The 27,469-nt window shown below is 46.4% G+C and overlaps 1 protein-coding gene across 1 annotated transcript in view; it reads right to left on the minus strand.

Moving 5' to 3' along the window:
- LOC118795627 (semaphorin-6B-like) overlaps positions 1-27,469 on the minus strand; it is a 69,806-nt gene that overhangs the window by 9,571 nt on the left and 32,766 nt on the right. The window contains exons 2-15 of the mRNA XM_036554250.1: positions 24,184-24,302; positions 22,771-22,885; positions 18,621-18,681; positions 18,415-18,477; positions 13,423-13,521; positions 12,224-12,314; positions 11,949-12,068; positions 11,068-11,156; positions 10,051-10,268; positions 5,523-5,654; positions 5,255-5,404; positions 4,818-4,997; positions 2,180-2,320; positions 1,210-1,287 (exon numbers count right to left, since the gene is read on the minus strand). Coding sequence (XP_036410143.1) covers positions 1,210-1,287; positions 2,180-2,320; positions 4,818-4,997; positions 5,255-5,404; positions 5,523-5,654; positions 10,051-10,268; positions 11,068-11,156; positions 11,949-12,068; positions 12,224-12,314; positions 13,423-13,521; positions 18,415-18,477; positions 18,621-18,681; positions 22,771-22,885; positions 24,184-24,289 — 1,643 coding nt within the window. The 5' untranslated portion in view covers positions 24,290-24,302. The remainder of the gene's footprint in view (positions 1-1,209; positions 1,288-2,179; positions 2,321-4,817; positions 4,998-5,254; positions 5,405-5,522; positions 5,655-10,050; positions 10,269-11,067; positions 11,157-11,948; positions 12,069-12,223; positions 12,315-13,422; positions 13,522-18,414; positions 18,478-18,620; positions 18,682-22,770; positions 22,886-24,183; positions 24,303-27,469) is intronic.

A 27,469-nucleotide genomic window follows, 5' to 3' on the forward strand; every position in this document is an offset into this window, starting at 1 on the left:
ATTACTGGCATTTATAACTCTCGAAAAATGCTTTCTAATGTTAATATTAAATTTACCTTTATCTCATTTTCACCTGTGTTCACTTGTTTTGCTGACAGGGCTTGAAATAGCCTCTGTAGTCCACTTTATTAATCCTTTTAAAAATGTAAATCCTCAATCAAATTCCCCCTGTCTCCATTTGCTGAGGCTAAAGAGATTAAGTATCTTGAATTTCCCTTCACAACCTCTGTCTGATAACTGGAACCAGTCTTATTGCAGAGTTTTTTGTCCTTCTTAAAGCCAGACCTTGGACACAGTAGTCTAAATGTGGTATGATGAAGTCATTTTATAACATTTATATTACCTCCTTTGATGTGCAATCAATACTTTTTCCAACATATCCCTGCATCCTATTTGCCTTTTTTACAGCTTTGGCACAACATATAGATCTAGGTAGGCTTTTGTCAACTGTTCTATTCTAGTCTTCTTCATGTTGTGCAAACTCTAATTTAGCGCCTCATATAAAATAAACTCAATGGCACTGTCATAATTCTTTTTCCAATATTGTTCATACTGCATGTTCCCTTCACGTGGCAAATTATTTAGAGTTTGTAAGTCCTCCAGATCCCAGTTTCATAAATACAATTTATCCACAAACAACTGTGTGATGGTCGATACGGCATCGATCTGGAGGTTTAGCGCGCGTGGGGAATCAGATGAGAGCAGGCCTTAGAGCTGTAAGTCTAGAGAGTTGCGAGTGGGGGGAGCGTGGGGGGTGGTCTTTTCGGAAGTTTCCCCCTTTGATGTACTGGAGCTCTCACAGCGCTCACCCACATAACTCGATCAGCCGGAGATGAGATTTCATTAGGGAACACAAGTTGTGAACCCAGAGGTGAACTGCTGCAGACTCCTTTGAAGAAGCAGCAAAAGATGCTCACACAAATACTACACACATAAGCTGCACACATACACATACAGAGATTTACACACACACACACACACACACACACACTGCACACATACACAAACAGAGATGCACGCACACACACATTGCACACATTCACACACACACACATACACAGCACACATGACTATGACCACAACTCTGAATGCACTGTGACCAGGTTTCAGACCATGGTACACCACAGACAGCAGATGCTTTAACAACAAGCAGCAGCAGCAGCAGTTCTTTACACTTCCTCATGAAGAGGAGTCTCCAGTCCGTCTCACCTGGTCCCAGGCCTGAGGAAGGAACAGGTGCTGCCTCGGGTCCAGCCACAGTAAGGGTCCCGGGATGCTATGCAGTTCCTGTAGGCACACAGACATTTATCCTGACTGATGGCAAACATCACTCCTCTGTGTGACATGGCAATGAGTCTGGTCCATTGAGCTTCACAGATACCATGGTTTACTGCATCAGAGCATGGTTTACTGCATTGGCCTTACTGCTTTCAGAAGCGGTTTACTGTGCTAGGTTTACTGCATTAGAATATGGTCTAGTACATTAGCGCACAGTTTTGCATTAGGTTTACGGGATTAGACTGCATTAGGGCATGGGCTATGTCACAAAAGACATTTTCCTCACCTATCCCAGAATTCCTTTGTCTTGTCTTTCCTTCTCCATTCATTGTCTGATAACCCAGGATGTGAATTTTATGACTTCCACAGTGGAACAAGTAAACTCCTCATTTTAACCAGTGCATTTTTTTTTCACAATCTGAACAGAAATTGTGTCTCCAGTACTGGCTGGATTTCAGTACTCAGACTAATCTGAATCACCTTGGTATTTATCCAGCTATCAAGATGTATTTATCATGAGTTAGACAACCAAAGCATTTTACACCAATAACTGTACTCTTTTGTGCAATAAAGCCCAACTTACACACAAATACCTTTCACTACAACTGAGCACTGATAGCCAATCATAAACAAAATAACATCTCGATTGTTACATTCTTAAAACTGGAAGATTAAAGGCAGGAGTCTGTCAGTCAAGTAATGTTTTGCTGCTCCAAAAGTATTGAAGAGGGTGGGGCAGAGAGATGAGAGGTGTGATTGGTGGGTGTGGCAGGGGAGTGAGAGGTGTGATTGGAGGGTGTGGCAGGGGAGTGAGAGGTGTGATTGGAGGGTGTGGTGGGGAAGTGAGAGGCCTGATTGGAGAACACTTGGGGTTGCCATGGCAGCGAGCGTGCTCACTCACTTCATGCAGCGGGAGTAGAGCTGGCAGCGAGCCACGGGAACGCGCACCACACAGGACGGGAAGGCCAGCAGCAGGGAGTGGCTCGGGCGGTCCAGCGTCAGGGACAGCAGCTGCCGGGCCTGGGGCGTGTCCTCCCCACACCTGTGCCAGAACAAGACCGGGCCAATAAGACCACCCAGCACCACAACAAGACCGGGCCAATAAGACCGCACAGCACCACAACAAGACCGGGCCAATAAGGCCACACAGCATCACAACAAGACCGGGCCAATAAGGCCACACAGTATCACAACAAGACCGGGCCAATAAGACCGCACAGTATCACAACAAGACCGGGCCAATAAGACCGCACAGTATCACAACAAGACCGGGCCAATAAGGCCACACAGTATCACAACAAGACCGGGCCAATAAGACCGCACAGTATCACAACAAGACCGGGCCAATAAGGCCACACAGTACCACAACAAGATCGGGCCAATAAGACCGCACAGCACCACAACAAGACCGGGCCAATAAGACCGCACAGCACCACAACAAGACCGGGTCAGTTATTCTGCGACCACACAGCACCACAACAAGACTGGGTCAATTATACTGCGACCACACAGTACCAAAAGACCGGTCATTTAGTCCATACTACACTCACTCACACAATGATATCGCTCAATGATAACGCCATTCAACCAGTCATGTTCAGTACATTAATGGGCACCTAAGTAACTCTCTGTAAAAAACATCACTTCATCCCACTACTGTTATTTTACATTTATATATCAGTGAATGCTCATCAGCAAAGTCTTTCATTCAGTTCACAATGTAACATTTCATCGTATTGAATTGTGACATTTCTTTCAAAATATTTCTATTGTCTGTATTTTTCCCTGCAAGCTGTCAAAACAACATTTCAAGTATTATCTTTGAAATCCCCATTAGAATGGCCCAGGGTAATGCTTAAAGTTCCCTGCAATATCTGAGTAAGTATTAGAAAGTGATATCCTTGGAAACTCTTCATTCAGACCCACAGAGTGTACATCAGTTGATGGCCCTGGTGCTGCTATTTATGTCCAACCAAACACATTCCCTGCACCATCCCCTTCCACACAGTACCTCACTGAAAAGCCTTTCAAAATCCACTGAACCTCTGAATTCATTCATGTCGCCCGTTGCCAACCGTGCTGGATAATATACACAAACAAGCATGAGCGGCCTGAGAGATGAGACGCTCCGCACTTACGCGGCGGAGAGTTTACACCTCATTCTCACATTCTCGCACGCAGTTTGCCCGCACCTGTTCACTGGCAGCGGGGTGGTCAGAGAGCGCGGGCGGGCGGGCGGCTGAAAGGAGCTGATGTCATAATGGGAATAATGCCCCCCGAGGGAGGCCGCGGCGCGCCGAATCCTGCCGCAGCTGCAGGCAGTGTGGTTCGCCGCGGGGGAGACGGGAGGCTTGAATCGCCTGCCGCAGTCAGGAACGGGGGGGGGGGGGGTGCCGCCGCTGAGGAAACGTGTGTGGCTCCTTTTCAAAACGTTTTACCGCTCTCTTTTCAAGAACGAGGGCTTCAAATCGACTAATTAGGCCTGCCCGTGCGCCTCCGTGTAAAGACGGGCAGGGGGAGCTGCAAATTGAATGCCTCTATTCACTACTGCAGGAATCCAATCAAAGCCGGGCTCTGTTAGAAATCTCAGATGCCCTCTTTAGACGTGCGGCATCGCCATTCTCTCCTCGCTCTGATCCCTGATTAGCTTCTCTCCTGCTGGGTGACTGACAGCCACTGCAGCAGGCGCCCCCTGCTGAGAGTGGAAGGGAGGAGGACTCCGATACTGAGGTTCACTATAAAAACTATTTACATCATAGCTTCCACAATTTTTATCTAATTTTTTTCTGTCTAATTTCATCTGAGGATGAGGAGTTTGCATACTCAAAGTCTATTTATAAGAAATTATTATTATTATTATTAATATTACTTACAATATCATCAAAGAGCCCAAATCTGTAGATCAGTCCCTCTTTATTTGTACTATATCTAATAAAAGAGTTTAGGCTTCACCTATTCTTTTTTAATCTGCACCAATGAGTTTTGAAAATGGTGAATTGATATTATCAATGAAGACTATTAATTAGCCAGACACTGCACAGTGTAATATGTTCACCAGGATGCACCATACACAAGATGTATGTGGGGACATTTTCCTGGGACTAGTTCAATCCCGTATAGGCAATCAGCCATTTTCAATCATAATCTGGCAGACAAACTCAAACAGAGAGGCTAAAGACTTTGGACATCTTTGCTGAAGCTGCAACCATCTCAGGAGATCCCCTCAGTATTAAGTACGGTCAGAATAAGATGATGCTAAATGACTGGCATCTCTGTCAGCGGAGTACCACCATGAGGAGAAGGGACAAAAGAACAGATCGTATGCTTAGCGATTACTGAATGGGGTACAAAATGCAATCCCAGTTATGACAATGGTAAAGAAATTCTCTCTAATCCATTGGAATTTGAGAAGTGCCTTTAGAGAAGGATAACAGCTCTCTGATATCCCATCTGCTCAGAGCGTGATATCCCCTTTCTGTGTTCGAGGAGCACATTGGTCAAAGCGACAGTGACTGTGACTGTGGCCGAGCAGAGCTCACTTTTCGCGGTTGAACCCGTCCAGCTCCTCCAGGAAGACGTTGCTGTTGGCCATGGGATGGTCACTGCTGCGGATGATGAGGAACTTGAGGATGGTTCCTTTAGTGGAGCCCAGGAACAGGACAGTGCGGTTCCTATGTGGACCGGCCTCTGTGTCCACCACCATCTTATTCAGCTGGTATCTGATAGAGACACACACAAGCGATAGACTGTCTCACACATGTACACACACCCAAACACACACACACACACACACATACACATGCACATAGATGTTCACATCCACACACACACATACGCATACACACATACACACACACAAACATTCATTCTCCATACATATATTGCTGAAGGTATGGATGAGCTCCTCACTGACTGGCCATAACTCAGAAAGACTGGACAGTCCCATCCGACCAATGAGCTGAGGGGACAGTCTCACCTGACCATGGTCTTCACGATCCACGGCCTCTGGCCCGATGCAGGCACAGCTTCGTCCATCAGGGGGTGTGTCTTAACAAAATTCAGCACTTCGTCGGGGAAGGTGTTGGAGGAGTTGAACCTGGAGCCCTGGACAGCACAGCCCCCCGGTCTGAGGAGAAGAGTCACGGTCACAGGAGGCTGCCACTCTGTATCCATGCACCAGCGTAATGCAACATTAGAGCGATGGAAACCCAGCGCTGGTGCAGGGACACCTGGGTGCCGTGTACCTTGGTTTGGGGACAAGCTCGTCAGGTACAGGTGTCCAGATGGACTCTGGGGACTTCTGCTCTTTGAACCTCCCCTCAAACACCCGGGCCAGCTGCTGCATGTCAAAGGCACACACTGCCGAACCTGGGATACTGCAAGAGATCAGGGTCAAAGGTCAAAGCATTGCCAAACCCAGGACACTGTAAGAGATCAGGGTCAAAGGTCAAAGCACTGCCAAACCCAGGACACTGTAAGAGATCAGGGTCAAAGGTCAAAGCACTGCCAAACCCAGGACGCTGCAGGAGATCAGGGTCAAAGGTAAAAGCACTGCCAAACCTGGGATACAGCGAGAGACCAAGGTTAAGAGTCAAAACACTGTGAAACCCAGGACACTGCAAGAGACCAAGATCTTAGGTCAAAACACTGCCAGATCAGTCATATCTTTTCATGTAATTTGTTATTTGCAGTCAACTTATTAACAAACTACACATAAAAACATACATCCCCAACGTTTCTGTCTGTTGTTACTGGCATATTCATAGAGATGTTTACATGCACCATGAAATACAACCAGCATTGATATTCCTATCTACATGGTAATCAGAGCATCCTGAATAACCCCTGTAAAGGAAAGACATGAATTTTCCGGCTGATTATCTTATTTTGAAGAACGGCTCAGAGGATGCTGGTCTCTGCGTTGTTGTTTTCTTTGCACTTTTGCAAAATAGCTTAATGCTAAAAATTGTTCCAATCAATATTCTCAACAATGGCAGGCAACAGCATGAGGAAAAAGAACATGGATACCCTGCAATTTGCCATTTAGAATACACCAAAAAACTTGCAAATCATGGATGAAAGCATGTAGAGAGGATTGGTAAGAGAGGCTGTAGTGGTATAAATCAAAGACGTAGAGTGGAAAGAAAACATCTATATGTCGTGAAACCAACTCAACGAATGATGTAAAAAGACAGAGGGGGTTATAAAACCTTTCGATGCCACAATGCACACGCCTGTTCCACTTTCCCACTGTGTTTCTACTATCCTGCACAAATACGAATATCTTATGGCCGCGAATTGGTTTGGCATACACAAATGCACCCTGTGTAAATGTGTATGGGTACAGAGTGGTCATGGCCGGCTCAGTGATCAGCTGGCTAATTAAAATACATACTGTGGAAGAGGCCAGCAGACCTGCTGGGAAATCCGAACAGACCCTCTACATTCCTCAGATCACATGCTGTGTAGACGGCACCCACATCCATTACATTACATGCAGCCAACAAATGGGGTCCCCGCCTCCCCATGTTGGCTCCCATTGGTGGATACAGGGGCATTGTAAGTCAGAAAGGATGGGCTCTTTGATGTGTTCCAAGGAGCATCTCATGACGGGAATACTGGTTTATCCGGATTACGTGTCACTTTAATGCCACATGCATAGGAACAGGAGCACCTTGTTTGGAGTTACAACCTTTGATGGCAAATGCGAAAGCTTCTGCAAAAACTCCCAGCATGCACTTTCACACATGGGTGAGCAATGTGACCTGCTTTTGCATCAGGTTTAGCATCATAATAAACTCCTTTGATCAGGGTGAGAGCAATTCTCACATCTCTTCAGCCGAGTTTTAGTTACATATTTTCTAGCACAGGAGACTTTGGGCCACAGCAAATGATGCTGCAACAGAGAAATAAATACTCTTTTTTAACCTTTGGATGAATCGTGCAGCTACTTAATTATCATTAAATGAAAACATGCTCCGGTGAAGTCTACACCCAGTAGACAACGTAAAAGAACGCAGTTTGTCAATACTTCCTTTAATGCAAATGTGGTTCACATTAACTTTAAGAGGACTGTGGATTGATTGTTCCACAAATAAAAAAGCAAATTGTTTAAGCGTGAGTCACAAATAGAATAACCTTTTACTTCTAAATCAACTTCCCCTCATTTGTAGTGATAAAACCCAGCTGGCATGTCTCTGATTCAGGGTCCTAAAAGCAAATCTGGAAGGTTGGTTGCAGACTCCTCCCTCACTCTCACTAAAACTATTCTCTGACTCAGACTGCTCTCATTCTCAAACCTCACTCTGACTCAAACCTCAATCTGACTCAAACTGCTCATTATACTCAAATCTCAATAAAACCGCACTCTGACTCAAAGGGCACTCAGACTCAAATCTCACTCTTCACTCAGACTGCTCTCAGACTCAAATCTCACTCTTCACTCTGACTGCTCTCAGACTCAAATCTCACTCAAATCTCACTCTTCACTCAGACTGCTCTCAGACTCAAATCTCACTCTTCACTCTGACTGCTCTCAGACTCAAATCTCACTCAAATCTCACTCTTCACTCAGACTGCTCTCAGACTCAAATCTCACTCTTCACTCAGACTGCTCTCAAACTCAAATCTCACTCTTCACTCAGACTGCTCTCAAACTCAAATCTCACTCTTCACTCAGACTGCTCTCAGACTCAAATCTCACTCTTCACTCAGACTGCTCTCAGACTCTAATCTCACTCTTCATTCAGACTGCTCTCAGACTCTAATCTCACTCTTCACTCTGACTCTTCAATGTGTTTAGGGACAGATGGACATGGACTGAACTTGAGAAACGCTAAAATGGGACTGGGAAATGCAGAATCGGATGAGCAGTGAGAAAGACACCTGATTGGTTGGATGAGCATGAGCAGCCACACTCCTGGCTCACAGCCAATGGGACACTGGAACTTTCAGGACATGCCTTGCCATCTACAGGTCATATACAGGTACTTACAATGCCACCTACAGGTCATATAGAGGTACTGACACAGCCATGTACAAGTCACATACAGGTACTGATGCTGCCACCTACAGGTCGTATACAGGTACTGGCACTGCCACCTACAGGTCGTATACAGGTACTGGCACTGCCACCTACAGGTCGTATACAGGTACTGGCACAGCCACCTACAGGTCGTATACAGGTACTGGCACAGCTTGCAGTGTGACAGAATAGCAGCTTCCCTAAGGGAGGGGGCTAAGGCATTCTGCAGAGTAGTTTCAGCAGTGTAACTGCTGCTACCTGTCTCACGCACACACCATTCATTACGGCATCTGACAGTACTGCTTGTTCAGCTGGGCAGGGACTCTGGCACCGCTGTTATCACAGAGCCATTCTGAGTCTGAACATCCATCTCTCTCTCTCTCCCTCTCTCTCTCCATCTCTCCCCATCTCTCTCTCTCTCTCTCCATCTCTCCCCCTCTCTCTCCCCCACTATCTTTCACCCTCTCTCTACTTCTCTTGCTCACTCCCTCTCCCTCTTTCCCCAACTCCCTCTCTCTCAAATTCAACTCCAAATAAGCTTTATTAGCATGACCACACAGGTGTACAGTATTGCCCAACCAAATATAAATATACCAGACTATTAAATGTTTAAATAAATGAATAAAGAATGAAAGAATGGCTGCATGAATAAATGAATGAATGAATGAATAAAGTAGATTTACAGGTTAATAGGGGGGATGCAAGCTGTAATATTTTTAAGGAATATTGCCCTTTTTTGAGGAAGCAGCCATTACATTTGAAGAGAAAGTGTAAGTCTGCCTCAGCCTCCCTTGTTTCACACTGATCTCAGAGGCTGTCGTTCCTGGCTTGCCAGGTTTGCCTGCATCGGCCCTTTTTAAAGACCAGGCTGTGATCATTCAACTGATTTTTGGTAAGAATCTGCTTCTGCTTTGCATTTTTGACTGTGATCAGATATTCTGCCAGGGTAAAATCCATTTTTAGGGTATGATGTCATTCCATTTCAGTTTTTACCGTGTGCTTCCCAATTTTCCAGATAATTGTTTGAGGTGTTTTATAATTTGGTTTACTCTAATTGGAATTGTTCTTGCAGTTCTCTCTCTCTCTCTCTCTGTCTTGGTGGAGAGCTCAGATGTCCTTGTGTCTCAGTTACTCGCCATGTTAAGCGTGGTCCATAACTGACCTCTTTGTCCCTGAGTCTGCTTCGATCTCTTCCCTCCCCTTTTCTCTCTCTTTCTCTCTTTCTCTCCATCTTCTTCACCCTCTGTCTCTCCCTCCCTCCTTCACTCACTAATTCTCTGGTTTCCTGGAGAGCAGCATTATGTGTGAATTGTGTTATTACAGTTGGCATTTACAGGGATTTGTCCTCCGCTGACAAAAACTCCACCAGCTCATTAGCATGAGATCCACAGCTTCTGTCTCATCTGTATTCCACACACACACACACACACACACACACACACACACGCACACACACACACACACACACACACGCACACACACACACACACGCACACACACGCACACACACAAACATCACACACACACATAGTCATACACACACAAACATACACACACTTATGATCGCACACACATACACACTCACTCACTCTCACGTGTGTGTGTGTGTGTGTGTGTGTGTGTGTGTGTGTGTTTGTGTGCATAAAAGGGCTCTCAGCTTTTTGTCTTTCTCTTCTGCCAACCCTTTCTCACTGATCCAATATGACTCTCAGTCACCCCTGTCTCCCACTCATTGCAGCGTTGGCTACCTGTTGGCAGGCGTGGAGAAGACCCCCAGGATGACGTCTCGGCCCTGGATACTGATTATGGGGCTGGTGGAGTGCAGCAGGTTGAAGTAGAAGTGCGACTCTCCCGGGATGGAGCAGTTCAGCCGCGCCTTCAGGAAGGAGGTCCACTGCTTCTCCAGCACCCGCTGGGACCCGCCCACGTCCGCCTTACACACGCGGGCCACGCGAGACACCATCACCTGAGGGAACACACACATACGCACACACACATGCACACACACCCACATGCGCACACACACACACACATACCCAAACGACAAAAACCTTTCAGTCTTTGGAAACAGCTGTAACCGGTTCATTACGTCCAAAAGGCGTTCGGTAAGTACAATGTACAAAAGAATCATTCTCTCAGTACATTAAACGGTTATCTTTAATTCATGAAAATTCATGAACATTTTTCATGTCTGAAAAACTCTGACCCCATCACAGTGTTGCCAGTTTAAGCACCCACTTATTCAGCTCCGTGCAAACACAGACAATGGTGCTCTCATGCGGGATAGCTAATGTTCTGGATGTGAAAAGGGCCTGTTGTTGCTCAGTCGCACCCATGTTTGTAAATATTTACACTGCTGTGATGTGAGCGAAGTCACTACAGCAGCTTGTGCCAGTGTTGGTGTGATATTTTTACACAGGAAGGAACATGTGAATGGAACATCGTGTGAATGGAGCCCGCAGCATAGGCAGCGGATTTGCCACAACATCCCAACAGCTACTGTGAGCTCTCCTTTGCCGAACACCCCAATCCCTCTCCAAGTTGGGAGGGGAAGGGGGCGTCAGAGTTACATTACATTATTGTCATTTATCAGATGCTCTTATCCAGAGGGACTTACATAGGTTACAGTTTTATATGTTACCCATTTATACAGCTGGATATTTACTAAGGCAATTCTGGGTTAACTACCTTGCCCAATAGTGACCCATTATGAGCCCTGCTCCTTACCACTATGCCACACTGCCGAGTTACACTACTTCTCTCACCTTCTCCAGGTAGTTAAACTCCATGCCCATCTCTCTGAAGAAGAAGTATATGTGTGGGCCCCACTCCACAGCACTGACGAAATAAGGCTCTGAAACAGAAGGACGGTATATCACGCACTCCCCCAAACAGGGACACACACGCTAACTCACACTCACCTATATACAGGTAAGGGAAACTCAATCAAACACAGACAGGATCACCTCACATATCCTACATATAGACCACGCTGTATATCCTACATATAGACCATGTTCAGCTCTTTGTGAGCCACGCTGAAAGGTATGTCTACACCTATGTTGAAGCTGTAAGTGTTCTGGCTCGTTATGCACATCATTGAAGGGGTGTGGGCTAAAACACATCATCCATGACTGGCCTAGCATTAATGACTGCGCTGGAACCTCCAGTTACCAAAGAAAGCTCCTTATTAAGGAGGCATGGGGGACCGATGGCACACAGCAGCTGAATCTGTGGTCATAATGTAATACATCTGTGGTGCCACTGTCTCCAACCCTAATAAGACACCAACACAGACACAGCCACAACAGTGACATCCAGCATTAACCGTGAACGGTTGCAGGCCCTGAGAGTTGCTCATAAGACATCAACGTCACGTGAAACAGGCCCCTTGGAATTACTCATAAAACATTAACGTCACGTGAAATTTCACATCGGAGCTTGAAAAGCGTCACATTACATCTTCGTCTTCGCCATAGCGTCTGCAGCAACAAAAGACATTGAATATTTCATTTTTATGGAGCCGTGACCTGGTTTTTCCCTTATGAAGGGGACGGGTAGGAGGTGAGCCCTGCTCAGTGACCGCGGCTTCCTGTCTGAGGGCCTGGTGTCTCTCTGCTCCTTGAACTCACTGCTCTGGGCGTACCTCTGAACCACTTGGAGTCGTGCTTTACGGTGCGAAGGGCGGGAGTGTCCCCAAGGCTGCGGTAAATCACTGCGTCAATGGCCAAGAAGTCTGTCACCGTCGCGGTGAAAAGGTTCCCCTCTAGGACAAGGGCACAGGCAGCTTAGTTCCACCCCAACATTGTTTATAGTCATATCAAGTGCAGTACCAATGTGTTCCATGTGTGGCTGCTGGCCAAAGCTTCAGAGGTAGCTTTGGCTTTCACACAGAAGAGGCAACGCACAGGGCTCTCTCACCTGCAAACAGCGCCACGTTGGCATGTTTGGGGTCATAGGGACACCTGGCCATTCCACTGATCGTCTCTCCCACCATCTCCAGCGTGTCCCTCTGCAACGAGCACCAGCACACACATTAATCAAACTCAACAGAACTACTATACAGATATACATACATACTCACACATACGTACATAAATCACAGTCACAGTCACTACACATGGACACATAAACAATTATTCAAGACAGACGAACACAACACACACAGACACAGACACACACACACACACACACACACACCGTGACTACATAAAGATGCTCAAGCATAATAAACAACTGGAACACTAATGCGGGCTACCTTTTAAACCTTTAAAAACTCTGTAATGAAATAATGAACGGCTGCCACCAGCATTTGGAAAGAGCTATAAATACATTTCCGCTCGCAGACTCGCAGACTCCCCGCGCCCCAGAGAACAGCAGCACACATCAAAAACCTTGCAGCCGCAATTAATCAACACCCGGGCGACAGCGGGCTGAGGGCACGCATGTGTTTCTGCATGTTCCACGCCTGACGCTCTGCACCGCTCCGATTTCTCAGGCCCTTTTGATTCCCTTCCAACAGGAATTCTGACAGGGGACGGTAAGAAATTAGCTTGGCTCCGAACCTCTCATTTGCATGCGCATACTGTGGATGATTAAACTTGAGTCGCTTTCGTTTTTTTCGTTTTGGTTATTTTTGTGTCGTTTGTCTAATTCATGCGTACAGCATTCATTGGCGATTATAAATTGCAAAAAAGGAAAAAACGGTCGAGTCGCCTTTAGACAAGGCGCGAGAGAGCGGCTCCAGTTCAATTCTGAGAGCACAGCAGTTCTCACAAGCAACCGTAGCAAAGCCTACACTAGCTGTTCTTTCCTCAAACTCAATAGTTGTTGCTTTTATTTCCTGGAGGCTATAAAGAAAAACAGCTAAATCAATGACCATGGACTTACTCATATATAAACTGTGACTTATAGAATCTTGATGAGAGCACTCTACTCTTATGGCTGGAGGACTGGAGCCCTGAGCACAACTTTAACCATTCTTATATTGAAGCAATATAACTTCCTGAAGATCAGCACTGAGGCACCCTGAAAAAGGATATCTTTGTCAAGTGTAAAGGGAAAGATACATATTTAACATTATGGACTAAATCCTTCCTTCCCATACAATGTACACTCACCGTGTAGTTGGCACACAAGGGGTTAAAGGCGTTTGTTCCACAGACAAACAGACCCCCATGCCGACTCAGTAGCACCTTCATAAAGTTCCGACACTCATCCTAAAAGAGAGAGGGTGAGACCAGAGAGGAGGGTTGGGGGGTTCATGAGGGTGTAGAGGGCGAGAAGAAAAAAAAAGAAAGAAAGGAGATCATATTTGTCAGTATAATATGCATTCTTGCAATTGCCAGTTGAGGTTCCATTGATTTACTTGGCACACACACGAGTATGCAAATGATGTATGCAAATGCAATAAGCTGTGTTCCAAAATGGAACACAATCACATGTGATTTGCTGCAACCCGCAGAGCTCACAGGCAGTGCCTGCACACTCTGTAGACACTGCTTACCCAGTGCCCCCCCCCCCCCCCCACACACACCAATCAGCGGACTTCCCGTACAACCACCCCCCCCCCCTTCCCCACAGAAACAAATCACTTACCCGGTGACCCCCCACCCCCCCCACTAATCAGAAGAACTCCTGTTCAACTACTCCTCCCACCCCCCTGAAACACCTGGCATTAGTGCTTGAGCGGTACTAACTAGCAGGATCGAAACGCTCATGGCAGCCAAGCTGATGTAATTAGGAGAAGCTGGGGTGTGGTTGGGGGGAGGGGGGGTGTCTCAGTGTTACGTGTTATTTCAGATGCTATTGTGCAACCCCCCCCACCCTCCAAAATCCCCAGGAGGGATCTCAATTTTCACCAGAGCCTAGGGGAAGGGAGTAGAAGCCATTGTTGAGATGGATGAAGTGATGTATTCCTCACACTCCATAAAAGAGACAGGGAAAGGAGTAGTGTGTGAGTGTGTTTGCAGAGTGTGCACATCATTTGTCTGTGTGCTTGCTTCATGTGTTTCCTTCAGCTTTACTCCTCTGTTTCTGCATGCTGGTAAGGAGCTGTGGTGTCTTTGCAGAACTGAAGTGATGAGCCACTCTGTATATGCGCGTAAATACTCGTCTGCCTGCCGGTAGTTTGACGTTCCTCTTCTGTTAAATCCATTCGGAGTTCAGATTAACGCTTCTATCTCAGCTGAAATACAGGGGGTCTTGGAGTATAAAGCACAAAAAAACATTCACACAGTTGACTCTTGGGTATGCCCTATACCTCTTTTACATTGATACTGAGGATTTACGCTTTCATTTAAAAAGAACAACATAATCTCCAATACATCCACCCTCCATTACACACTCTGTTTATGGTCTGTTTCTGTAGTTTTTATTTGATCTTAAGGCCTCTGTCCATATATCTCTGCTCTCTCTCCCTCTGCGCTCTCTCTCTCTCTCTCTCTCTCTGTATTCTCTCTCTCTCTTTTTGTATCTGTCTCCCCTCTCCCTCCCTAACGCCCCTGCTCTGTCTTTCCCTCTCGTTCTCTCTATCTCCCCCTCTCTCTCTCCTTTTCAATCACGGCGTTCCCTTTTCTCTCTCACTCTTGCTGTCCTTATCTGTCCCAGGGGCCGTGTCCAGCCCCATCCCTGATAAAGCAGCACCTGTACCGCCTGGCATACCCTCTGCGCGTCCTTGCCGTCTGTGCCACCCTCCTCTAATGCTTCTGGACCCCTAAAGGGCTCTGATCAATTACAATGCAAAGCCATGTTGAAAAACCCCTTTGTGCTTTGTAAATAGCCCCAAATAAGCAGCAACAGAGAAAGACAGGCACAGACAGAGAGGCAGTGGGAGCCAATCACAAACCAGGACAAACAACCAATTACAAACCTGGACAAACAACCCTCTGAAATCCTTCAGAATCCGGCAAGAAAAAGCAGGAACAAAGCATGCAGGGTGAAATAAGGCCTTTATCCATTGGCACACAGAGGGGCATTAAAGCTGTGGACTCATCTGAAACAAAGTGATACAACTCACTCCATCATAAAGCCCTGCCACACCGAGAGCTGAAACCAGAAAAGAGTTCTCTCAGCCAGCTGGTTCTAAAGCTCACTAAACTGGCCAACACCACCATCAGTCAGCTGCAGGATAACACTTCAAGAATATTTTCAGCTGGAGTAAACCAAACCATAAAATACATCGAACACTCTCATTCTAAAACATTGGGAAACATACACTAAAACACAAAGCAAAACAGAGTGCTATTGGACTTGAAAAGAGATTTATACACTGGAAGAACACCTGGTAACTGTCAGCAACATAAAACAGCCAATCCCATCCAAACACCCCAGAGAGATCACAGCCTTGCCATCAAAAAGGGCTGGCACAGACAAACTAAGCCAAGCCAAGGAAGATAGATCCTATGATTACTGCACAAGAGAGGCTGGGACCGCGACTGAGTTTCTAATGTACTGTATTGCTGCAAACACTCCCAGTCAAGGAACATATTTTTTAAACACACGAGTGCTATCCTCACTCATTTCTCAAACATTCATTCAAACGTGAGTGAGTCAGTCGTGCTAGGAGAAGGGCCCTCTACCAGCACAAATATGTAGTCACATGTCCCAGTTAGAGTGTAAAAAAATGAACCCGCTGTGTCAAATAAATGGAAGGTTCCAATTGGGTTATCACTGTATTATGGGAATATTATGGGAATTTAGAGCATTACCAAACTACCACTTAGGTCTTTGACAAAATATATTTACATTTTAATTTGTACATTTTAATTTGATTTCAATGATCATTACATTAATTCTTTAATTAATATCTCAGCATTATTCAGCTAAACTTCAGAATACTTTACTGCTCACTCTGACTGCAATAGTTTATTCATAAAGTTTGTTAGAAGCACACCTGTCTTGTACACCTGTTGAAAGCACAACTGTGCTGTACACCTGCTAGAAGCGTATTGCTCCTGCATTATAAATGGCCAGCTCCTGCAACCTATAGCCAGTCACACTTCATTACTGTTTGTGCTTTCCTTTCCTGATAAAGCACCTTTGATTCCTGATTGAAAGTAAGAGAGAGAGCAAAAGAAAGGGTGAGTGGAAGAGTGAGAGGGGGAGTGGCAGCCAGTTGCACAAACAGACAGCGGTTCTGTGGTCTCTGATCTTTGCCAGATGTTCCTCTGACTGAGTGCTCCTGCAGCTGCTGACTGAAACAAGTGCATTCCTGAACCCCGAAACCGGACCCTATAGAGTGGAGCATGCTCGGTGCGTGTGTGCCAGCCTGCGATCCTCATCCTAGCGCTTCATACGAGCTACCGTAGCCCAGCACCACGCTAATTACGCTCCGTCTGATTCGTCCTCACTGTCTCTGTCATGCTATTTGATTTGTCCTTAACTTTCTCCGAGTCTGGATCTGTAGGCCGTTTGATTTTACTGCTGCCAGAACCCGCACCACCATGCTCGCGTTACAGGCCAGAAATGTAGAGGGTAATGCAAGCCTCCACAGAAATGGGAAATGCATCCAGAAACTCACAGCTGATTATTCTTAGGCAATCTCTAGACAAAACAAAACAATAAAAGTAAAGAAAATTGCCTTTGTTTCCCTTGACATCCAATAAAGAAAAGCTTGTCCAGATACATTGCTATAATCAGTAACAGCAGGAAACATATCTGGACGAGTTACCACTCCGACCTTTCAAGGGTCAACTAAATCAAAACATACATGGTAACATAACCCAGCTTTAAACGGTACGAGGGACCGAGACATTACAGGAAATGATCTGTCTCCTGTTTTCCCTGCTTCTGGCATTCTTGTGTTAGCAGATTGGACAGGTAAGATTGAGGGCTAAAACTGTCACTGTCTGATCGGAAAAAAACACAGGGGGCCCAGGGGGTTGAGGGGGGACCGAATTTGCACTAGGCCCCCAGTGATGCGCTGCCTTCAGGACCTTCAGGTACCAAGGTGAGGAGAGGAGAGTGAGAACAGAATCAGGATATTGAATCCCCCCCACCACCCCCCCGGCCCTCATGGGAACATGTCCATTCTGATCAACCAACCAGAAACATTTAATTACAAAACCAATTACACTGACAGGTAATAAATCACAGCTGACAAAATCATTCCTGGAGCAGAAATGGACTTTTGCAGGTGGTGTTGCAGATGGGGGGGGGGCACCTAGGTGACCACTTACTGGTCAGTAAGGGAGTAGGGCAGCAGAGAAACGCAAGCCTATGGGCCTCATCACACAGCTACTCACCTTCCAATCAAAACGCAGTCACCTGCTCCTCACATGAATGCAGTCATCTACCCTTCAGATCAATGCAGTCACCTGCTCCTCACATTAATGCAGTCATCTACCCCTCACAATAATAGTCACCTACTCCTCAAATTAATGCAGTCATCTACCTCTCACATTGATGCAGTCAGCTTTCTCTACTATTAATGCAGTCATCTACCTCTCACAATAATGCAGTCATAAGGAGCAGATAGCACCATTTTTCTCACTTAGGTCAATGGCGCATGGTGTGAGCCCACAAGACTGAAGCTCCAAGTCTGTCTTTCCCTCCCTTCCGACCTCCCTCCCTCCCCTCCCTTTGGGCCATTTTCTGCTTCTTTCTTTCGTGCCTTTTATTTTCTCACTGTCTCACTCAGGTTTGGTGTCAGATCCTCTCTTCTCACTCCGCACATGACCTGCTTGTGTCACACACACCTTTAAATGAAACATCCTGTCTGCTGGTTGGAGTCAAAGCGGAGAAGCTCTCTGTGCTGATTGGAGGGAAACAGGAGATGCTCTGCGCCGGTTTCAGAGAACAAAGGTGAGCGAGTGTTGTGTGTGTATATTCAAGACGGTGTGTACTAAAGTGTGCGTGCGAAAGTGTGTAAATGCATGCATTATAATCAGCATGTCTGAGTGTGTGGGGGGGGCGGGGGGCAGCTCGCACACTGCTGTTGAACCTTTATCAGGCCACCACTATCCCTCCATTTTAGAATCCAGCTCCTTCCCGTAATACGGCACACACTGCTTCCTGCTTTAGAAAGGAAGTACGGCAGTAGCTTACGGCACCATGTTACTGTGCTCAGACAGTAAGGCTCTGTGGCTCTGTCGCAACGTCGCAGCACCCACCTCATGTTTGCCCTTCATCCGGCAGATCCTGATGTCATTTTTATTGGATTCCCACGTCCTCTTCTACGTATGGAAAACAGATTACAAAGGAGATCAGCTAGAGCGGGTTTATATGTGATGTGGCATCATTCAGTCATAGGTTGTCTGTCTGTCTGTCTGTCCGTCCATCCATCTGTCTGTCTATCTATCTGTCTGGCAGAGCTCACCTTACTGTAGAACATCTCATCCCCCGCAACGTTGTCCAGCTCGACTCGGTAAAGGTCATCTCTGAAAAACAGTGAGGAAAAACAACATCAGAAAAACATCAAACACACGTCTGTTTCCCCGGAGTCTCGACTGCGGCTCACAGCAGACACGATTCTGTTTCGAATCCAAACAGAAAAATCAACCCTTCCTGCAGACTTGACCTATATAGGCTACTATGTAAGATCAGCATCAGACAGCAGTCCTATGTAAAAATAAAAACCCTGCACTGGACTAACTGCCATTTGTGACCCTTTAAAAGATCTGGTACATGCAAACCGTCGCTGTGTAAAGTCTGCTCGGAAGAAAAACAGATGTTGTTTAAACAGGCTGCCCAACCAAAACCCGCCTGTAGCGCTTTGTTTACGACAGCCACGATTTTCACATTACGCATTTTTCACAGTGCCTCTCCAAGCAGGTCTCTGGGTTCATTTACATTACATTTGCCTGGAAGACACTGTTATCCAGAGCATACAGTTTTTTACATGCTACCCACTTAAACAGCTGGATATTTACTGAGGCAATCTGGGTTAAGTACCTCGCCCAGCTGCACAACAGCAGCAGCCCACTAGGGAATTGAACCAACAACCTTTCAGGTTCTAAGCTCTGCTCCTTAAACAACACGCCGCTCTTGAACTGGGTTGGTTCATGAGTACCGATAGATTTCTGCATTGGCAGAACTGGGTGATTGCATTGCAGAGGGGGGCATTATATTGAGAGCAGGGGGTGTGTGGAAAGCATAGCTGACTAAAATGGAATCTGACTTTTTTTTGTATGAAAATCACCACACTGGTGTAGAGGCCCAGAAAGACACGAGTTGACGATATTTATAAGCATAAGGAAGTTCCCATTTTACATGCAAAGCATATGTTTGCCCTGCCCTGAAAAAAAATGCTTGCTTTGCCAGAGAGCTAACAGAATTCTATGGCTATACTGCACCGTCTTCTGTAAATGCTGAAGGCTTGAAAATCTATGAAAACAGAAATCATTTAATGAGCAGAGAATTTCTCCTGCGCCACTGGCAAAATCCTGTTCAGTGTAAGGCAAATATTCCACACAGGTAAGTCTGAAACACCTGAGGAGATGCTGCTGCGCACTTGGACTGGAATGATGCCATAGTGTGTTTAATTGACATTGAGCGAGCGCTTGGAAGCAACTGTCCTCGTCACAGCCTGCAGGGAAGGACTTTCTAGGCCAGAGGCACCACATGCTAGCGTTCTTATCCTAGCAACATCGATCCACTCTCTGAGACCCTCTCCACCGTCTCTGAGACCCACCCCGCCGTCTCTGAAGCTTCACTTCAGGGCCCCCGATCTCACAAACTGACAGGAGGTTGTTTCTCAGACAAGGGAAAGTCAAACCAAACGCACCCATAAATTATTCACTCCCTGCTCTTCTCTGGCAGTTAAAAAGAACACCCCCGCCCCCCCCGGGGGTTATTCCTTTACGAAACAGAACAGAGCCGAGGCGGCTCTGAGCAAACACTCGCTGCTCCATTCGAGTGCTTCCTCTCGGATTCTGCGTCTGAAGCTAAAACGGTGTGAACCCGACCGAGCAGAAAGGACGTATGCACTTTTCTTACTCACTTTTACACGCTCAGGCTTCCTGCTAACTGTCCTCAGAGCCGCTGTAGTCGTCAGGGTCTGAGGGATGCTGTTGCTCGGTTTTGGAATAATGGCACTCCCAAGGCCTGGACATTTATTTATTGTTGATATCGCCACACTTTATATAGTTTATTGTGTGCGCTGTATTTGTAGAAGGCCAGCTCAGCAGTAAAACGACTAGCGCATTGCTGTAAGTGCTCATATTACTGTTGCTTTGGGACCAACGTTGCAGTTAGAGGACCTTGTCCATCTGTCTTGCCTCACTCCACAGTACCATATGCTGCGGAGCCATCGATTGGTGGATATCGACTGACCTCTCGGCAGCCTGATACATGTCTACAGCTCCGATACCTCTCTACAGTTCTAAAACCTGTATGCACTCCCATACCTGTCTACACCTCCCATATCTGTTTGCTATCAGATACCAGTCTATAGCTCTGCTTTCAAGTCTCTGCTCCTTGTCCTGCTGGACGTAGGTCTCTCTCACAGCGTGAACATGACCCTTCGACCCCATGACAGCTTCCATCTGATTGGCTGCTGGTGGTGCCCTCTGTGATCTAAGGCTGCAGGAGCATCTGGCGTGGGACTGAGGCACAAGCTGCTGCTATGTGGGACAGCTATGTGTGGTCTTCCCCTGCCACTGGGGAACCATGTAATAATGATGATAGTGATAATGATAATATAAAAAAAATATATAAAAATAAAAACACTTTTGTTAAGAGTGTTTCAAGCAATGATGCTCAAAGGTATTTCCACTAAAAACACAGCAATCAAGTGACAAGCAATTGAGTAATTATGAGTGATTAAAACAGCCAAGGCAGATGCAAATAAAGATAAACACGGAAAATGAAGAAAAAAAAGGCTTTAGTAAAAATTAAAAGTCACAGATTAAAAGCATGTATAATTCAGGTTAAATGACGAAGTCAGATGAATGCAGTCCTACCATAAGCTCATGGCCAATCAAAGCTACTTTTTACACAGCGTACAACAGCAAAGTGAACGGTGATTGGAGGAGGTGTATCTCACAGGCACCTCACAGGCTGCTAGAGGTTGCCACAGCATTGACACGGGCAAACCCAAGCCAGCAACGAAGACAATAGTGCCCGTTGCTATGGACACCTGGTCATTATCAGCAAATTACACAGCCCTGACAAATATAGCCCTGTTGAACAACTGAGCCACATTGGAGTCTCCAGAACAATGTGTCAATGTGAGAAGGGACATTTTCAAACTTCTAAAGAGTCTATGAGGCTCTGATGCACAAAAAGGACCATGTCCTTCAACTGAGTCAGGACAGCCTACAAGCCTGGTCCTTGCTTTGCTGAGGACTTTCTGGGTCGAAATGGAAACATCCCCAGAACTGCCCCATGGGAAGCTAGCCCAGCTTGCCACATGCTCAGAACTATTCTAGTATCAGACTCAAGTCAGCCAAAAAAAGTATTTAGATGCCCTTGACTTTGACCATTCCATTTAAGCAAGTGTTCTGTATTATTGATTTTAAACTAATTTCAATGATTTTCATTACGTTACTTGAGTATAAGAAATAAGCACCGCTGCTACTCAGAGTTAATCATAAAGCACTTATATTGAACGTGGCTCCATTCCTTTTCTCTTGACATCTGCTCTGAAGGGAACGGCTTGCTTAATAATGCGAGATCTCCTCACCATCTGTCACAAGCCTCCATTTTGGAGACAGCAATATACCTCTGCAGGAGCTCAGGGACCGGAGTTATTAGCCATTGCTCTATGGGCACCTATGCTAATATTAGCAGGATTAGGTGATGCTGGAGGCTGAATATTCTGGTGCCTCTCCAAAGGAGTCCCAGATTTAGAGTGAGATCACTTTTCCTCCCAGAGAGCAGACAGGCCTCATCGTTCCGCTTCATGGGGCTCCCGCTGCCCGGCGAGGTTGATTCCGCTGGAACGTGCGCGGACTAAATTTCCACGCCGCAATAACGACGGTGGCGAACTGGAAGGTGTGTAAAAGTGCCACGGCCTAATAATTCTTTACCGCCTCCCTGCAAGCCAGGGCGTTTAAAGCACTTCATTAGCAGGCAGCGTGGAAGCCGGGACAAGGGTGGAAGCCGTTTGCAGCTGCTGACATATTTAATATCGCGCTTCGGCGTTTGAGGGTGCAGAGGCGCCCGGGGGCTACAGACCAGGTCATTTCCTGACACCGAATGTTGGTTCCTTTTTCAGTTTTCCCCGTAACCATCACCATATGTGAACCCTCCAAGGAACCATAAGCCAATTTTGCCCTTAACGTTGAGGACCAGTCAAGGTAAAAGAAAACCCTTTTTTTATTGGTGAAGAGTCAAAGCGCTCCTGCCTGTAACAGTACTCTAATTGTGTAGGGCTTTCCAGAACTCTAAGCTAATTTTATAATTGACGTCAGGGAGAGGTCACGGGTTCAATGCGTTTTCAAATTGACGGGGCGGGCCGCAATGTCTTAAAGCATTCACAGACATGTCGTTCTGCACGGAGTGCTGATGCGGTCGTTAGGGGTTACCTGGCTCCGATGTAGAGGGTCCGGTTCACTTTGAGGATGCTCTGAATATGCAGCGGCTCCTGTATCATCGATGAGCGGTGGGCTCGGCCGGCGAACACAGGGTACCGCCTGACCACTAGGAGAGGGGAGAGCAGATTTTATTTACCTTGGTGTGACACGCCAGCAGGACCAGGGGGTGGGTGGGGGGTGGGAAGGACACAGAGAGGAGAGCGATACATCAATCCCACTGCGAAAGGGACACGGGCCTGGCGCTCTGTCCTTGACTGTAGAGAGAGATGGAATATTCCTCTCTCTCTCCCCTGACCTCTTCTTCCTCCTTCATCACAATGCCATCCATGTCTGTGTCTAGGTGTCTTTTTGTTTTTTTAAACAGAATCAGCCCTGATTCTCCCAATGGCATTTTTCTGTCTTTTTTTTCCACCATTTCCCACGCATTTTCAGCTTTTGTTTTCAATTATGTCCTCATTTTATTGTTTTTAACCAGTCTTGCCCATCTGCTAACATTGGAATGTATTTAAATAAGTTTAGAGATATTCAACTATGATAAGCAGAGACATACTTTCAGTAATAAATGCAAGTAATAAACCGCAAGTACAATTAAGCATTGGTTAATGTATAATTGCCTCTTCCTGGATTAAAACTTTTTTAGGATGTGGGGGCGTCATCTTTCTGCATGGTCAAGCCATCAGCTCTATGGAAAATGAACACTAACGACATGGTAATTATATCAGTGCTGAGGAGATTACACACCAAGCATACGCACAGACAGAGCACGTTACAGTTAATTTAGCTGTGCTTTCTGCATAGTGCAGCTAAATGTCAATCATTACGCCCCCCCCCCCTTATTGTTTTGTTTAAAATAACTCAGCACTAGTTCATGTGCATTAAATTACAAGGCCATGTAAAGTATTTAGTTCCATTTGATGGAAATGCCCAATGCCCAATTCTGTTCAAAAACAAAAAATCTGTTCCAAAAAGTCAGTGCTGCGACTGTGTTGGTTATTCCGCTATTGCGGAAATGTTGGGGCCCTGCTTATTCTCCCCAAGAGAATCATAACACATGACTGGAATGCAGAGCAAAGGAGATATAGAATCATACACAAAGAGCTATTTGTGTGTCACACCCCGAACGCCTTCCTGCGTTCCGTTCATTCCTCCGTTTACCCATAACCCCACAGTCCAGGGGCGTCTCTGTTAGCATGCTGTTAGTTCCCACTTCGGGAACCCTGAAGCCCCACTGACTCCTTTGAAAGTCATGGGGAAGGCAGTCATCAATATCTCCAGTGCACCATCAGTCACGGCTTCCTGAAATTTCACTGGTTGTTTTCATACGGATGCAGTGCCGGAAAGGTCACAACCCCGTCCCTGGCAGACCCTGAACCCCAAACATTAGTGTAAATACAAGAGGCCTACCTTCTGGAGGGATGGAGCTTAGGGGTCCGGGCTCCTCAGGAAATGTGCCACCAGCCAACGGGAGAAGAGAAAAGAGCAATATAAAGGGAGGGGCCAGGGTCGTCATGGCAGCGGTGGCGCTGTGGAGGTGTCAGGAAGGCAGTGGTCAGTTTGATGCTGCGCTGCAGCTTAAAGCCATCACTGTGACTGAACACTTTGAAACAATCAACCATTAAAGATCACTCAGGAACATCTTTACATTGTACAGACATGCTTTTTGATCACATTACATTAATACACTATCTATTTGCTTTGTAGAAACCCTTATCCATGGCAACTTGCATGGCTGAGATATTACACATTTATACAGCTGCATATGCACTGAAGCCATTCATACTGAGCAGCGGAGGAGCCCAGGACCCAAAACCTACTGTTCTCGGTCCTTAGGTCCATTCCCCATTACACCACACTCCTCCCTCACACACAGAACCCATCAAAGGTGTATGCTAACCCCCCCCCCCCCCCCCACATCAGGCAGTGATCACACCTGATAACTCCATCCCTCTGTGAGGCTGGGGACATGGAAATGAGGGCTGGGTGGCATGTGAGGTGTGAACTCCGTGGGTGGTGAAGTCAGGAAGCCTCTGCCACCGAGGCTCCGTCAGCTTAACAAACAATAGAGTTTTTCACCGAGTCACCGAGCGTCTCGGGAAACACTCAAGGCAGCGACGGAAAGGAAGATGAAACGCAGCGAGGATGAAAGCTTAAGTGGCACCTGGAGTCAAATTAGCCGGCACCCCTCGATCCATCGAGAAAACAACCGCCTTCCTCCCGCACTCTCCCAACACCTCACAATAAGAGCCTGGGGAGTCATTATTACAGGCCGCTATTAGAAACCTCAAACCAGCACATTACCACCCCAAAGGGGCTTTTAGACTCACGCTCCCTTTACTTCTCTGTGCTGCGTGTGTGTGTGTGTGTGTGTGTGTGTGTGTGTGTAGACAGCCAGGCACTGTACACTGTGTGTGCTGTCCCTTGTGTCTTTCTGCAGACATTTTAAGACTGCTGTGAGCTGAGTTCTACCTGTGTACTCTACGTCCATCTTCATTTTGAGACTCTCCACAGTGGGAGGTGGGAGAAGTATCACAGAGAGAGGGGGAGGAGAACAAGTCAGAGGAACAGAGGCAGAGAAGAGAAAAGGGAGAGGAACCACACAGGGAACAGGAGAGGAAGAGAGGGAGAGGAACCACACAGGGAACAGGAGAGGAAGAGAAAGGGAGAGGAACCACACAGGGAACAGGAGAGGAGGAGAGGGAGAGGAACCACACAGGGAACAGGAGAGGAGGAGAGGGAGAGGAACCAGAGAAGGAATAGGAGAGGACCAAAGAGAAACAGGAAGGAAACAGAAATGTCCAAGTTCAAAAGCTCAATGTCTTGATCACCTCATTCATAACAGCTGCTTCCTTACACAACCAAAGCAATCGATACTATCTGTCTGGGTAGGATACTCCATGCAAACCCTTACCAGTAACTCTGCACCCTGCAGCAATTAGCAGCACACATCTCATGTATAATTAATTTCACTTCATTCCATTATTTATGTACTTATAAGCAAACCACATACAGGACAACCTACATATATTATGCGTTATACATTATCCGCTGTATGTAGTTACTGCAGCAATTACAGCTGCGATACTAACATGTGACCTTCTGGCACAAGCACAGTTCCCTAACCAACTATTGCCCCTATTGGCACCAGCTGCCCTTTGCTGCAACTAAAAAGGTGTGCTTCACGGAATTGACAATCTCTCCCAGTACGATTTATATGGCGCCATTAAATTTCTCCAATTTCTATGAACCTGGAACAATGTAATTACATCCAGTTGAGCACGTCATTTGATGACTGAAGCAATTAATAGGTCATTTGGAACTAGAAAAGAAAAAAGGGGGAAAAAAAGGTCTGCTCTAAAGGACTGGAGGGGATGTTCCTGCTGATTTAGATAATGAATCAGTGTTATGTGTTAGCAGTATGGTGGGAAGCATGGAGTGTTTGTTACAGGTTTTCTAAGAAAATCTTACCACATACTCCAGAGGAGCATCCTTTCCCAAACACGCTCAGCCTCTTCCTGTTCTATGAGATTGAAATGGGCAGATGTTAGAACTTACATTACATTATTGGCCTTTAGCAGACACTCTTATCCAGAGCGGCTTACATCAGTTACAGTTTTTATTTTTTTACAATGTTTTCCATTTATACAGATGGATATTTATTGCGGCAATTGTAGGTTAAGTACCTTACCCAAGGGTCCAGCAATGCCTCAGCAGGGAATCGAACTGGCAACTTTTCAGTTATGAGCTCTGCTCCTTAACCACTATGCTACACCAGCGCATTTAAACTTAAACTTAAACAGGTTGATGTGTGGGCTTCAGTGACACACGTACATGAAGTCATACGGCTCCTCCCACCAATTCGAGTGCTTGGACCTTTGAAAGGACAACAGTATGTCCTCTGGCTGTGCTTCACAACACCAACCAAATATCACACGCTCTGGATCCAGAATGAGGGGGTTTTGGGCGGAGAGACTGGGAGAAAGCTGAGTAGGCAGGAAGCTGGCAGGAAGAGCTGAGAGGGGGAAAGAGACAAACCCACAGAGCGACAGAGAGGGTGCTGAGCCCTGTTTTCGGCAGAACGCTCTGAAACACATGCTGGAGTAAAGGGAGAATATATGACTAGGTAAGGAGTTCAGAGCGGAGCTAGACAAAGCTGGGAACGAACAGAGTGTCTCTAAATCTGCCACAGTGAGCCCAAACCATTAACCCCTTCACACACCATCACCTCCTACCACTATGCTGAGCTCATGTCTAGTGCCTAGTGCTGGAGGCACAAGAGGGTTGGGGGGGGGGGCATGTTCCCCAGCCTGGCGTCACAGGGAATATGCTCCCACTAGGTGTTGATGTGGTAAGGGTTGTGTCCATTTCTGACCTGACAGATTGGGTGCGGTGGACAAAGGTCCTAGTTAAAGAAGAGATGCAGCGGCTGCATTGTCTACTGCATGTGCATGTGAATGGAGCCAAGGCCTAAATTCACTTTCAGGAAGATTCACTCAAGATTTCAGGGAAATAATGAGCACTAGAAAGTGTCCCGCAGGCACAATGATTTGTTAGACATTCCAGGCACACTGGCTCAACTCTGATTTACATGCAACCAAATGCTTCTCCTGGGTTTTATCTATTTTCTCAATGCCAAAGCCTTGGTACCGTCTCCCATTGCTGAGACTGCTGCTACACCTCAGTCTTAACCAAC

This window comes from Megalops cyprinoides, chromosome 20 (genome assembly GCF_013368585.1).
Source record: "Megalops cyprinoides isolate fMegCyp1 chromosome 20, fMegCyp1.pri, whole genome shotgun sequence".
Lineage (NCBI taxonomy): Eukaryota > Metazoa > Chordata > Actinopteri > Elopiformes > Megalopidae > Megalops > Megalops cyprinoides.